This window comes from Poecilia reticulata, chromosome 10 (genome assembly GCF_904066995.2).
Source record: "Poecilia reticulata chromosome 10, P_reticulata-male-v2, whole genome shotgun sequence".
NCBI classification, from domain to species: Eukaryota; Metazoa; Chordata; class Actinopteri; order Cyprinodontiformes; family Poeciliidae; genus Poecilia; species Poecilia reticulata.
In genome coordinates this window covers 30,841,421-30,854,451 of record NC_088839.1, presented here as the reverse complement: position 1 = coordinate 30,854,451, position 13,031 = coordinate 30,841,421, and the positions used below count along the sequence as shown (strand labels likewise).

The 13,031-nt window shown below is 36.9% G+C and overlaps 1 protein-coding gene across 1 annotated transcript in view; it reads left to right on the top strand.

The window, feature by feature from the left end:
* The window catches only part of rxfp1 (relaxin family peptide receptor 1), a 96,548-nt gene extending 87,233 nt beyond the window's left edge, over nt 1–9,315 (top strand). Inside the window, exons 17-18 of the mRNA XM_008421077.3 lie at nt 197–415; nt 1,804–9,315. Of these exons, the coding sequence (XP_008419299.2) occupies nt 197–415; nt 1,804–2,231 (647 nt within the window). The 3' untranslated portion in view covers nt 2,232–9,315. The remainder of the gene's footprint in view (nt 1–196; nt 416–1,803) is intronic.
* The last annotated feature ends 3,716 nt before the right edge of the window (nt 9,316–13,031 follow it).

Sequence of the window (13,031 nt, the reverse complement as noted above, 5' to 3'; positions counted from 1 at the left end):
TTTTTGTTTGGTTTCCCAAATAAACCAAACAAATGCAGTTATAAAACTAACTGCATAAAGATCTGATTCAAAATTATAATACACTTGTGTATTTTGTATCAAGATTAAGAACCCTACAGATCATCTTTGACAATTACAATGTTAAGAAACCCTGTAGACCCCAGAAGTAATTCTGAACTCGGTGCTCTCTCCACAGGTCTCAACTTGGTGGCATTCCTCATAATTGTCTTCTCCTATGCAAGCATGTTCTACAACATCCAGAGAACAGGCACTCAGACCACCAAGTACAGCAACCACATAAAAAAAGAGGTCACCATCGCCAAGCGGTTCTTCTCTATCGTCATCACTGATTCCCTTTGCTGGATCCCCATTTTTATTCTCAAGATCCTTTCACTGCTGCAAGTGGAAATTCCCGGTAATGAAAAGATGCCCACTTAAATATGCTCTTTCAGTACAACATAACTGTCTGGCAGTTTGTGTCTGAAGTATTTTGTGGTGCGTGTTAGCACCAGTGACAACGAAAATTGGCAATTTAAGTTCCTGAAATAAAAGTTTTGCAAAATAATTTTGAGGGTAAAATGTATCTGTAAATGTCACCTTCAAAAGCAAAAATAATGTCTAACTGCTTAGTAAAAGCTGTATTTACAAGACTCCTTGAATTTTTTCTCACTTTTGGTGTTTATTTCTAGTGTAGTTACAACCCGAACAAAATCATATTGAATGACAGAGGTTTTTGGAAAAGAAGTTTACATCGCCTGTTTATTTTCTCTTAAGTTGTGCCACATTTTTAAGAAAGATGCATTTCTGGGTAGTCTACTGAAAAAATATTCAAACACCTTTCTACCCCTGCCAGACTGCTTATCCTGCTCATCCTGCTCAGGAATGTTTCTGGTGTCTGTTGAACTGAGTAATAAAAGTTCAGAGAAACAAGTCATTTTGGCAATTTAACAACATTAATTCAACAAACAGGAGCCTTGATGGTGTGTAACCACAACAGGCTGGCATCTCCTTGTGCTAGTCACCAGCTCAGTTACAAACTGCTGTGGGATGATATCTCATGTCTCAACCAGCAGCTGTCGCTTGTGTTGATCCCGCTGCATAAACGGCACACCAAAGCTGATCCTACAAGTGTTTAGTGGGGTGGAGGTCAGAACTGAAAGCTGGTCAATCCAACCTCTGCTCTCAATCTGATGAACCTGCTGTGTTGGGGGAGCATTGACATCTTAGAAGATAAGAGTTCAGTCCTGGAGAATAGAGATATGGGATTCTCACCGGTTGAAACTCATCTCGATATCTTTCTGCATTGAGATGATAAATTCTTTTCTCCAGTGTGGGAGATGCCACCACACACATCGCATTGCCAGATGTTTCAAAGTTTACTGCTCAAATCACATGCATTTTCTTTATAAACATTATCCCATTTAAGGGGAAATAAACTGGCTTTCCAGCACCATTTACAAAGAATTGCTGATAAAGAGCCAGTATTGTGTATTTTTCAGGCTGAGAGCCCAATCAAGTAAATGTATTACCTTCAGTTGTTATGAAAATGTATCAAATATAACTTAAAAGAAATCTGACTTTGCATTTGACACCTTGAAATTGGCCTCTGTGATTTTAAGAAGCTCCTTCTTTCTAACATCAGCACATCATCACAGCAATGATTCTTTTCTATCTCCATTTTTCTGCTGTAAATATAAAAATGCTAGAAAGCCATCAAAATGATTACTTTATGAATATTTTTGTCATGTTAGCTTGTTCCACGTTTATGTTCTCCCCTCTTTTTTTATCTCTGTTTTCTGGCAGGTACCATCAGTTCCTGGGTCGTCATCTTTATTCTCCCCATCAACAGTGCCCTGAACCCCATCCTCTACACGCTAACCACGCGGCCTTTCAAAGAAACAATCCTCCAGGTGTGGGCAAACTACAGACAGAAAAGGCCTCTGCTCAGCGGTCACCCGCCACATCATCCGTCGCTCACCTGGCAGGAAATGTGGCCCCTCCAGGAAAACAGCCACGGCGTCTCCCCAGGGTGTCCGCTGGAGGCGAAAGACACAGCAGCCAAACTCCCCCCGGTGGAGAATCCGGATGAGGGATGCAATGACTTTAATGCAGGCACGAAACAACAGCGGCAGAAGCAGCATGCCGTGTTATCGGTGTGCTCGCAGAATAAGACGGTACCCCAAACACTCACACACATTCACACGTTCACACAAACAAATGACCTCCTCTAAGTGACTAAGAATTGATCTGTTTGTATGTCTGTATAATTCCTGAACCTGAAATGTTTAGATGAATGAACATTTCAGGTTCATTCATCTAAACTCTTTTAATTATTCCCTTAACAATGGAACTTAGGCCACCATCCTTGCACAGATTTCTCATTTAAAGTGAAAAACCACGGTGGCAGTAGTATTCATCGGGTTTAGCAGTAAACACAGTTATCAGAGGTTTACAACTACCTTGTTAAACATTTTACTCCGCATTTTCTCTAGAACTCACCTCACACTTCTGAATTACAAGTTTTTAAAAAAAAACACAACTTAGATTCATCTCTGTAAATGATAATGTCATTAAAAAGATGATTTATCTCAGCAATTTCATACAGTATAAGAAAGTCATGCAAATTAATTAGTGTATTTCAAGCAATTTATTATTATTATTAATTTAATCATACTTTACAGCTAATAATAACCCAAAATGTAGTTTCTGAGAAAGTCACTCGACACCAATAAAAAAAGATTTTTAATACATAATCTAATGTTACAGGCAAAAAATAATGAAGAACACTTGTCCTTGACATTTGCCCAGCAGACAGTGTTGACTTTCCTCCACAAGGATAAGCTGCTAAATGTCATTGCTAATAAATCTAGTTTTTTACTGAGTGCTGAATATAAGCAAAGTAATGCAAAAGGAACATCAACCAAGCATTGTGTGTATAAACTTTACATTAACATACTTTTCAGTTATCCAACTTAAAACATTTATTTAAACATGCAGGACATTGATAAAGAGGATTATGGAGAATTAGAACAGCAGAAGTAAGAGGGACTTAGTTCCATTAGTCGCTCCCCAAAACTGCTTATTCCCCAGAGTTCTTCTGAAAATTCAAATATTTTTACAATTAAATGAGAGAAATGGTGAGCTCATTACAGTAGTTTGGCAGGAATCATTATCACACCATATTCCAACTAAATAAAGTGACTGGTTATGATGCCAGTGATGCATTGAGTCTCTGTGTAATGGCTTAAAGGCTTCACAGAAGCGTTCCTGTTTATTGTCGCTGTGCTTTGCTGTAAAACAGATTAGTGATTCAGAAGAAGCTCCTGTTCCCTGCTGTAGCCTCTGGTTCTGGTGGCACAGCTTTTGTGGACTGCAGCAGCGCACAGAGAGTGTATGGAGAGATGTGTAGCAGAATGATTAGGCTGTTAAGATGCTTTCTGTTTCATTATCTACTCCTATGGGCTCTAGACTTGCAAAAAGAAAGAAAAAGGAATCAGAGTAACAATAAAGTGCCTCGGTTTTCCTTAGCCTCTAAACGAGATGTCTCGCCATCTGATGAATATAATGTCTGAGTTTCTTTATTTAATTTCCAACCGGTTAAACAGTAAACTCAGATGGAAAGTTCTCCATCTCTGTCTCCATCTTTGTTTTGATATTTCTTTATTCTTATTTATGTTCTGACTCCAAACATTTGCACGCAACACCCAAACTAAGTCTACAAGATACACATTTACTGTGTCTGAGGTTGCATAACCATTCGACCAGTCAGGGTACCCGCAGTGATCCCTGTCACTGCTGAAAGCACCAACATGTAGACTCATGAGTATCAGAACTGGATTATGGAGCAATGACAAATGATGTCCTGGTCTGATGAATCATGTTTTCTCATTATCAGAGGAGACATTAGTGTCTGATTCAGGCATTGGAACATCAAGCATCTTATATTTGGCAGTGGCTATATGCTGCGTTTTAGGGAACTTGTAGTCAGATTCAGTTTTTTCTGACGTATGTAATGCTGAGAGACCTCCAATGATGCAAAAAAGGTATGTCCATTGCATTTCAATTCAGCTAAACAACAAACAAACAAAAACAACACCTCAGGATAGTGAAAAACTTTTTTTTTTCAAAATTGCCATGTTTTCATTAAAGTAAATTTATTTTCAGAATTCCAATTTGTGCAATTTTAATGTCAATGGCAACGAGTGCTGCCTGCTTTGTCCAGCTAAAGCAATTGTGAAAGCATCAACTCTCAAAGATGGTCATAATGCTATGCCTAATTGACGTAGAAAAATCAATTTTATGAACTGACATTTTAAGCTTCTGCAGCCGAGAAGGCCATTACCAGACTTAAACAATTAGTTCTGTAAAACCTGTCCTGTGAGATTTCCCTCCATTAGTTTAAGCACTCAGACAGAGAAGTTACGCACTTCAGGATTATTGAAACATACTCCAGTTACATCCACTGTCTCAGTCTTGGGTAAAAATGAAAGGAAGATGGAGTGATGCTAAATTTTAAACCCCTCTGTTTATCTAAAATAACTTTCCTGGAGACACAGAGGAGGATTTGTTGGTGCGAATGTGAGAAGCATACAAACACGCTGATGTTTAGCTGTCAGGCAACCCGTGTGATTATTCCAAGCATGTACATGTGCCACTGCTTTTCATGCACAAGTGGGTCCCTCTCACATCAGCAGAGTTTATGTCGCTCCACAAGTGGGTTTGTGATTCACTGTGGATGTAAAAAATCCATTTCATTTCATAGATGTTCGTTTTTCCTGCCGTCGATTGTGGCTGCACTCAATTCCTTCAAGATGAGACTTTTCCCGTGTATTCACTGATGTAAAAATGAACCTGTTTTTTCTCGGTGTGTGTGGAAACACTTTTTCTGCTCCCAGCAGGAAGCCTGTGCAAAGATGGGCACCCTGGCTTCACACACATGAAAGGTCACCTGCAGAGGAAGTACAGCAGATGGATTTTCAGAGTCATTATTGCAAAGTTCCTTAAAGCAGGGCAGCTAAACTTGTTTGCTGGAAAAGCCACAGTGATAACAGCTACATCCCACCCGCTGTTATCTAACAGAAAATATATAAATAAATAAATAATCTGCTGAATGGATGGCATTTTTGCTGCCTCAGGTTGCTAAATGTCTGCTGCATTCCTATTTTATGTAGCTACACCACAGCATGGATTTGGTAGTTGCAAAGGCACTACATTGTTTTACATAAATTTACTCTAAACAGAATTGACTTTTTTGTCCTGGAGATAGAAAGTGCTGATGTCAGCCTTCCATCGAGACATTTAATGTAGCAACAGCCCAAGGTTGACATTCCTGACTTCTCCTGAAACATTTTGAGAATAACACATTCTCCAAATCTGTGCTGATGATTGAAAAAACCACAGTGCCATCCGCACAGCTGAAGGCTCTTGGCCGTCTAAGTCTGTGCTTTTAACTGTTCGTCTTACATTTCAAACCTGTCAGATACTCTGAGAGCGGTTCTGACAGCTGCTGCTCATGAGCTGAATACATGGAGGAAGAATCAGAAAGGCCATTCATTTGTCCAGGCACAATCCAATTAGCAAAGCAATCAAAATTAGCTGATTTATTATGATTATAAACTTTTAAAAGAAATGAATAAGTGAACATCTTAAAATATTGTCACCCTGTTTCTAGGCTTTTATGTCTGAATAAAATTAATGTGCTCAGCTTCTAAATGTATTTAAATCTACCATCAAGTATAAAAAAATGTGAAAGAAATTCCTCTCTGTCATTATTTATGAACCATAAAGCCAAAATAGAAAAGTTATGTGTGAAAAACTTGCACTCCAAGTAGTGAACCTTTAAACATCACGTCTTGATGCTTAAGGTTATAAAACCACCTTAAGCATCAAGAAGTCAGAAACACTTTTAATTTATGACTTTTACACCTTATTATAGTATATTAGATGAAATCTATTTTTTTTCTTTATAATGTTACTAAAGTCCATTGAGGTTTGCAAACATTTGATTCTGTACAGATTATTTTAGGCTCCACAGATCCACCAAATTTCAACACACCTCTGCCAGGGTGAGAATAAAGAATCTCATTACTTTCCATCCTGCAACTCGGTCGGGTGTTATAAATAAAACAAAAGTCACAGTAGTTTGTGTTCATCTGCTGCTGTTCATTGTTTACCTTTAAAGCTGAGTCAGTTGTTTTCATTTACGGCCTTTCGTGGTTATGTTTGCTTTTATTACTGAGATTATTCTCCAGTTTCATGACCGCATTTCAGCCAAACCTCAGCTGTCAAAGAGAGATGGCCTCACATTTGACCCGTACAGTGGAGTTCCTAGTCAACTCAGGCCCTGTCCACACTAACCAGTATATTGGGTTAAAAAAATTTTTAAATGTCTTTGTTTAGATCTTCTGTCTGCACATGAACTCTTTTTGCGGTTCAAGCTGTTCTGTGTCTGATAACCTGAGCGGGGAGTCCTCCGGCTCTCGCCTCATGACGGATAGAGACGGGCAGAATCTGCCCCCTGGTCCTGCATGTTTATGATGCATACATCTATTCAAAAGCATGACATAGAGGCCATCTTAGCACAAGCCTGCTCTTGCTTTCTCTGCTAAAAATCACAACAGTGTTTTTAGGTTATCTTCCCACTTCTGCTTTGCTTTGGCCTGACTGTTTGAATGAAAAGTGAATGACTGAGAGGAAAACATGGAAGAGAGCCAAAGAGAAGAAGACAACATATACATTTCAGAAGAGTCCATAGCTCATCTGTGCTTTTATCCATCCCCAGGATCTTCTTCATTTGAAATTAAATACAGTTAATGATGACTTTATTGCTCTCTGACTCAGTTTAGGTATGAATGCCATACCTTAGATAAAGGAAAACTAGAACTGTAACTTATGAAAGGGTTAGGGTTATGTGTGGGTTATGTGAGTAATGACCTGCCCCTTCCAGCCCATTACGTCAAGTTCCTCATCAAACCATCATGCAATGACCATCTAATAATACTACCAACTTCCTTACAGATACATTCAGTTTACAATGTAATATTGCTATTTAACAGCATTGGAGGAAAGTTTAAAAATCAATTAAAATCATTTCTCCTAAACTTCAAGATATTCCTAAAGAAAAAGGGTGACATGCAGTTATGTTCTAAGATAAATTACTTTTTAAAAATGAAAATAATTCAATTTTTAAAAGAAAAGAAAGCATTCAATCTAAGCTCACTAATACATTCTGCATTCAAAAATTCTCAAAATATTCTCAGAGGACCATGTCTGTCTACTACAAAGCAAAGAATATATTACTCTGAAATTGTTGTGGTTCACTTAAATGTAACTTTGCAAACACAACTGGTGCTGCTGCAGCATTTTAGAAGAGAGATGCTTTGCCTAAGCCATTTTCAAAAGGTCAAGCTTGTTTTTTATGGGATATCCACTCCTGGAAAGGTTAGCAACTATATGTTTCTGCTTGTGAGTAATCTTTTACTGTATTATGACATTCCAGTAGTTTAGAAATGTCTTTAAAACCTTTCTGATAGGAAGCAGGAACGACTCAGATCCTTGCTGATGTTTTTCCATATTACCTGTTTGCTCCAGAATAGTAAAAGTTCTGCTCTTATCACAGTGGATAGACGTCCTGATGATCAATTAATAAACTGGCTGCAACTTTCCTTTTAAAATGTAAGAAGTAGGAATGTATTTATATTTACACACCTCTTTATTTTGGCTTTATGTTTGCTTAATAAGGAATTTGGTGGTGGAATCGTACATTTGAAGTCACAATTAATTTCAGAACCTTTAAAGATCAGGTCATTTGTGTGTCCTGATAATAAAAACTCCCAGACCTGAAAACGGAGGCTGCTCTGTTTTCTCTACCATGACTGTATTATATCTACATCATTAATCAGAATTGCACTGAGCTTGTTAGGTATGTTTTATCCAGCATTTACATTATTTTCCTACCTAATCCTGCAGAAACAGGCTCTAAAAAAACTAATCTAGAGCTCACATTTACCCAAAACCTGACACAAAAATAATTTGCACCTCTTCCAGTTCTGCTCAGCACACATGCACACTTAGGGTGTCCAATCACACCTGCAACACTGATATTCTAAGGTTATTATTGTTTTTATTTGAAGTTGACCTTATCAGTCAATAGGAAACCATATCTTCACATGTTGACAATGCATTTTATATTTATGTCAGCAAGCCATCCAACAAACAGTCCTAACAACACACCTCTGCCAGGGTGAGAATAAAGAATCTCATTACTTTCCATCCTGCAACTCGGTCGGGTGTTATAAATAAAACAAAAGTCACAGTAGTTTGTGTTCATCTGCTGCTGTTCATTGTTTACCTTTAAAGCTGAGTCAAACATGCAGATATACTGAAAACTGGTAGGAAAATCAAAGCATGTCTCCCTTTATGATGTGCATTCTAAAAATGTTATTTGTTGCATCAAAAAAAAGAAGAAAATTGGGATTTTTATTATTATTATTCTCAGTTTGTATTGAGGAATGTTGTGCTTTTGTCTGATTCGTCACACTTTTAATGCAAAAACTGATTTTTTTTCTTTTAATGAAATTATCCCATTTATGGCTAAGATAAACATGCTCATATGTGTCACACATTTTGTAGTGTATATATGAACAGACTCTGTCCTGTCCTTTTAGTTTTGGCTGTTTTTTATGCCTTTTATGGCTGTCAGTGTTATGAATAATCATGACTACAGATGTTCATTCTGTTACAAGCAAATGTTTAGAAATTGCAAGTAGATATGCGTCAATGATTCATTAAAAAGTCATGCTCAGTTTGACAATTAGATTCTTGTCCAATCAGTCTCTATCAAACATCTGAAAGGGTGAATCACTCAATCAAGTTCACTTTTCAGAATGAACAGGCTCTCCACAATACATTTCATTCTCAATTCTAGAAAAATAAGAAGAAACATTTAAAAGATTTTTTTTAAACCAATGCAGCCATTTCTAATACTTTATGCTCAGTTTGCGGAAAGCTTTGTTTCTCCTTTCATATTATTAATTACTGGAAGTACTTTCCTGAATGTAATATAACAGCCTCTGTGTGTTCAATAAAGAATGTATTTATTTTGGACAGGAATGAAATTAAGTTTTATGTGTCAGTTGTTGCAACACAGGAAGCATTTTTTACATCCTGTTGAGATAAATCTCCAGCTGGTCTGGGGGTTCAAACCTCATGTCACAAACTCCAACATCACAACACATTTTTTACACTGTGAAGTACCATACTGGCATTTGTAAAATATCCAGTGCTGTACAATAAAATACAGTTGTGAATTCCTAAGTGAAGTCCTGTTTTTTTATTTCTGTGTTGAGTTTGATTTTTCAGTCTTTTTCTTTACTGAAATGGAAAGCATGTGTTCCTCAAAGCACAAATTACATTAGGCTGCTAAAAGGTCACTTCACTTTGGATTTTGAAGCTGAAACAAAGTGTGCAGTGATGTGAAAAGTAGGATGATTCATATGAATTTATTAGCCTTTCTGACACATTTGGACAAATTGAAATAATCCTTTTTCACAAAAGCAGACACTTGGATATTTAATCTTATGCATAAATGTGTGCTTTTTTTTTTACTGTTAAAGCTATCCCTTCCCTAACAAATCATAGAGATCAATAACTTATTTCTACTAAGAATTAAAAGGTAATTCAATCTTTACATGCAAGATGAGGAAGGTGTTGAGTTAAACCAACGGAATGAAGTGTGGATTTTGATTAGAGTATTTTAGAAACATAATTTGACAAATGGAAAACAAAGTACCGAAGAATAAAAATAGCAATAAATATTTTGTACATTCAACATGAGATTATTACTGAAGGTACTGCTTCATGTTTACTAGCAGTACTCCAATCAGCATTTCAAAGCAGTTCACCCCAAGAAAACAGGTATGACGTTTAAATCAGGGTTTTTTGCCGCCCAAGACTTTTCAAAACGATGTTGACATTATTTACATGGAAAATCCCAAATGCTTTGCAGTTTTGAGTAGATTATATAACTTTTTAAATTAGGGGAAGTTTTTATTAGCACACAGATGCTGTCAAGCCCACGGGGCATGTGTCCCCCTACTGAGCTGACCCAAAAAATTAATTTTATGTCTTAATGAAAACCAGCACTGAGAGCGAATAATAAGAGATAATAAATGAAAATAGGTTTTCTGTCAGTAATTTGCTTTAAGCATTTAAAAACTGAAGAGTTTAGCATTACAAAATGCAACCCCACATTTGAGGACAACTATAGTATCGCAAAATGTTATATAATTCCTTAAATTAATGGTTACCATTAAAATGCCAGGTTAGTAGCAGTAATTTTCATGCTGGAATAAAATATAGTGTGATTCATTTACTCTTTCTTTGACACAATCTAGTGCCTTTATCACTAAAAAATATGGTTTTACCTCATGTAAAAATTAAAGAAAAGTTAAGAACTTTACTGCAATTGAAAACACAAAGAAGTTATCGGAAAAGTAAAATCTCACATGTGATGCTAACATCAACCAGGCTTCATGTGGAGCAGATACAACTGGCTGCATAAACTGATGACAAGCCTTAAGGGTAAGTAATTACTTTTCATAGTTGAACAGCATTTCAATTTGTAAAGTAATTGCACATAAGCTGCATTCTTATAAAATAAATTACACTACAATACTGAGACAGAATCCGATAGATTTCACTACACATAATGGTTTTTAGGCTCAGATCGGAGACTTTTATACAGTAAAACCTGAACTATGTTGTCTGTAAAGACGAGTGTTCCCAAAATGACCTCCTTACCAAACCTTCCAATTAATCTAATGTAAATCCTGTGTATTGAAATCCATCCATCCATCCATTTTCTTACACCCTTATTCCTTAGTGGGGTCAGGAGGGTTGCGGGTGCCTCTCCAGCTAACGTTCTGGGCGAGAGGCGGGGTCACCCTGGACAGGTTGCCAGTCTGTCGCAGGGCAGCACAGAGACACACAGGACAAACAACCACGCACACACACACTCACACCTACGGGCAATTTGGAGAGGCCCATTAACCTGACAGTCATGTTTTTGGACTGTGGGAGGAAACCGGAGTACCCGGAGAAAACCCATGCATGCACAGGGAGAACATGCAAACTCCATACAGAAAGACCGGGCCAGGAATTGAACCCAGAACCTTCTTGCTGCAAGGCAACAGCTCTACCATCTGCGCCACTGTGCAGCCCGTGTATTGAAATCATATATCTAATTTATGGCTATGATCACGTAGTTTAGAAATGTCTTCAAAAGACCAAATGAAATAACAACAGGGTGAGTGGCTGCTGAGGAGCACATAGATCAGCAACTCTGGAGAATTAAATGCTGCAGAACTCAAAGCTTCATGTGGCCTTCAGATTAGTTCCAGAGCTGTGTACAGAGAGCTTCACTGAATGTTTTGATTGAACAAGAGCATCAAAGCCTTAAATCACCAAGTGCAGTGGAAAGCACACTGATGCTGGACTCTAGCAGAAGAGACGTGCAGTGACTAATTTCACCTTTCTGTCTCTCAGTTGAGTAAACAAACTAGAGTTTGGCAATTGTTAGAAGGACAAACCACACTTGGTTGAATGCATTGTGACAGCAAAGTTTGGTGCAGAGAGGAATAATTTGTTTGGCTGCTTTGCTGGAGTTGAGCTCATATCCTTAGTTCCAGGCAGAGAAACTCCTTCAGAACAAGAAATTTGGAACAGTTTTATGCTCCTAACATTTTGGGAACAGTTTGGGGTTGCCAGCTTTCTGTTCCAACTGCACACTACTGCATAAACCTGGGACATAGATGAGACAGTTTGTTGTGAAAGATTTTTACTGGCCTGTCCTGACCACAACCCAACAGAACACCTTTGGGATGAATTGGAATGGGTCTGTTTCCTTTCGTCCAACATCTGTGTCTGAACTCACAAATTAACTCTTAGAAGAGGAAGATCAGAAGTTTCCATAAACACACTCCTTAAGCCTTGTGGAATGCTGAAGTTTTAACAGCTGCAAAAGAGGGGATATTATATTAAATCCTATGGATTAAGAATGGGATGTCACTCATATCTGTGTAAAGATAAACAATTATGTTCAGCTAAAACTCTGCAGTGATGAGACTTTTTATCCAGTCCATTTAAAGTGCGTTTACAAATCCCTTTTTATTTTAATGTACTTCATTAACTAAAATTAGCTATATTGTTCCTAGTATTCTTACAATTGATTACATTTTAATGAACATTTTTAAGATGAAAACTTTTCAAAAGTATAGTGTACTTGAATAAATTGAATAAGAAAAATGGCCACCAGCCAAGGTTGGTAGAATTCCATGAAATTATTCTTAAAAATAGCGCAATTTGAATCTATTTCACTCATAAGTAAAAAAAAACAACAAAAAAAACATGGCCCTCCAAGAATATACGATAGTGTAAAAATGCTAATTAATACTAACTGAACATCTCATTTTATATTTTAAAATGCTATCAGACTGACAAAAATATAAAGTTATGTGCAAATTCATGTATTTTAAATTTCAAAAACAAAGAAAATTATTCAAATAAACAACCAGTGACAACGAATATTGATTACGGTTTATTCACTGAACAGACTCAACAGGTAGAGAATGATAACAACGTTTATGTACAAATTAGTCTGATTTTAACATAAACTGTAGGTTTGGAACGTATAAGTGTTTGGTTAAATCACAGTATTAGTGATTTCAGAATAATATTAGTAAAAAGTAAAAAGCAAGGTGAAAAAAGTATACCAGCCACCTGCAAAAAACTTTTTATAAATGGAACTATGTAAATATAACTATTTATTCTCCGCCTCTGGCCCATATCAAGCCATAATTTTCTAATTCAACCTTAAATTTTCATAATGCTGATGCATTAAGCATTGTCCAGTAAAAATATTAACAGTGTAAAACCCACTCACACCAGACAGTGTAAGCAAGTAAAAGCCTTAGTTTTAGCCTATTCCTTTTTTTAAAGTAAATTATTGATTCATGAAATAACCTTTTATTTGG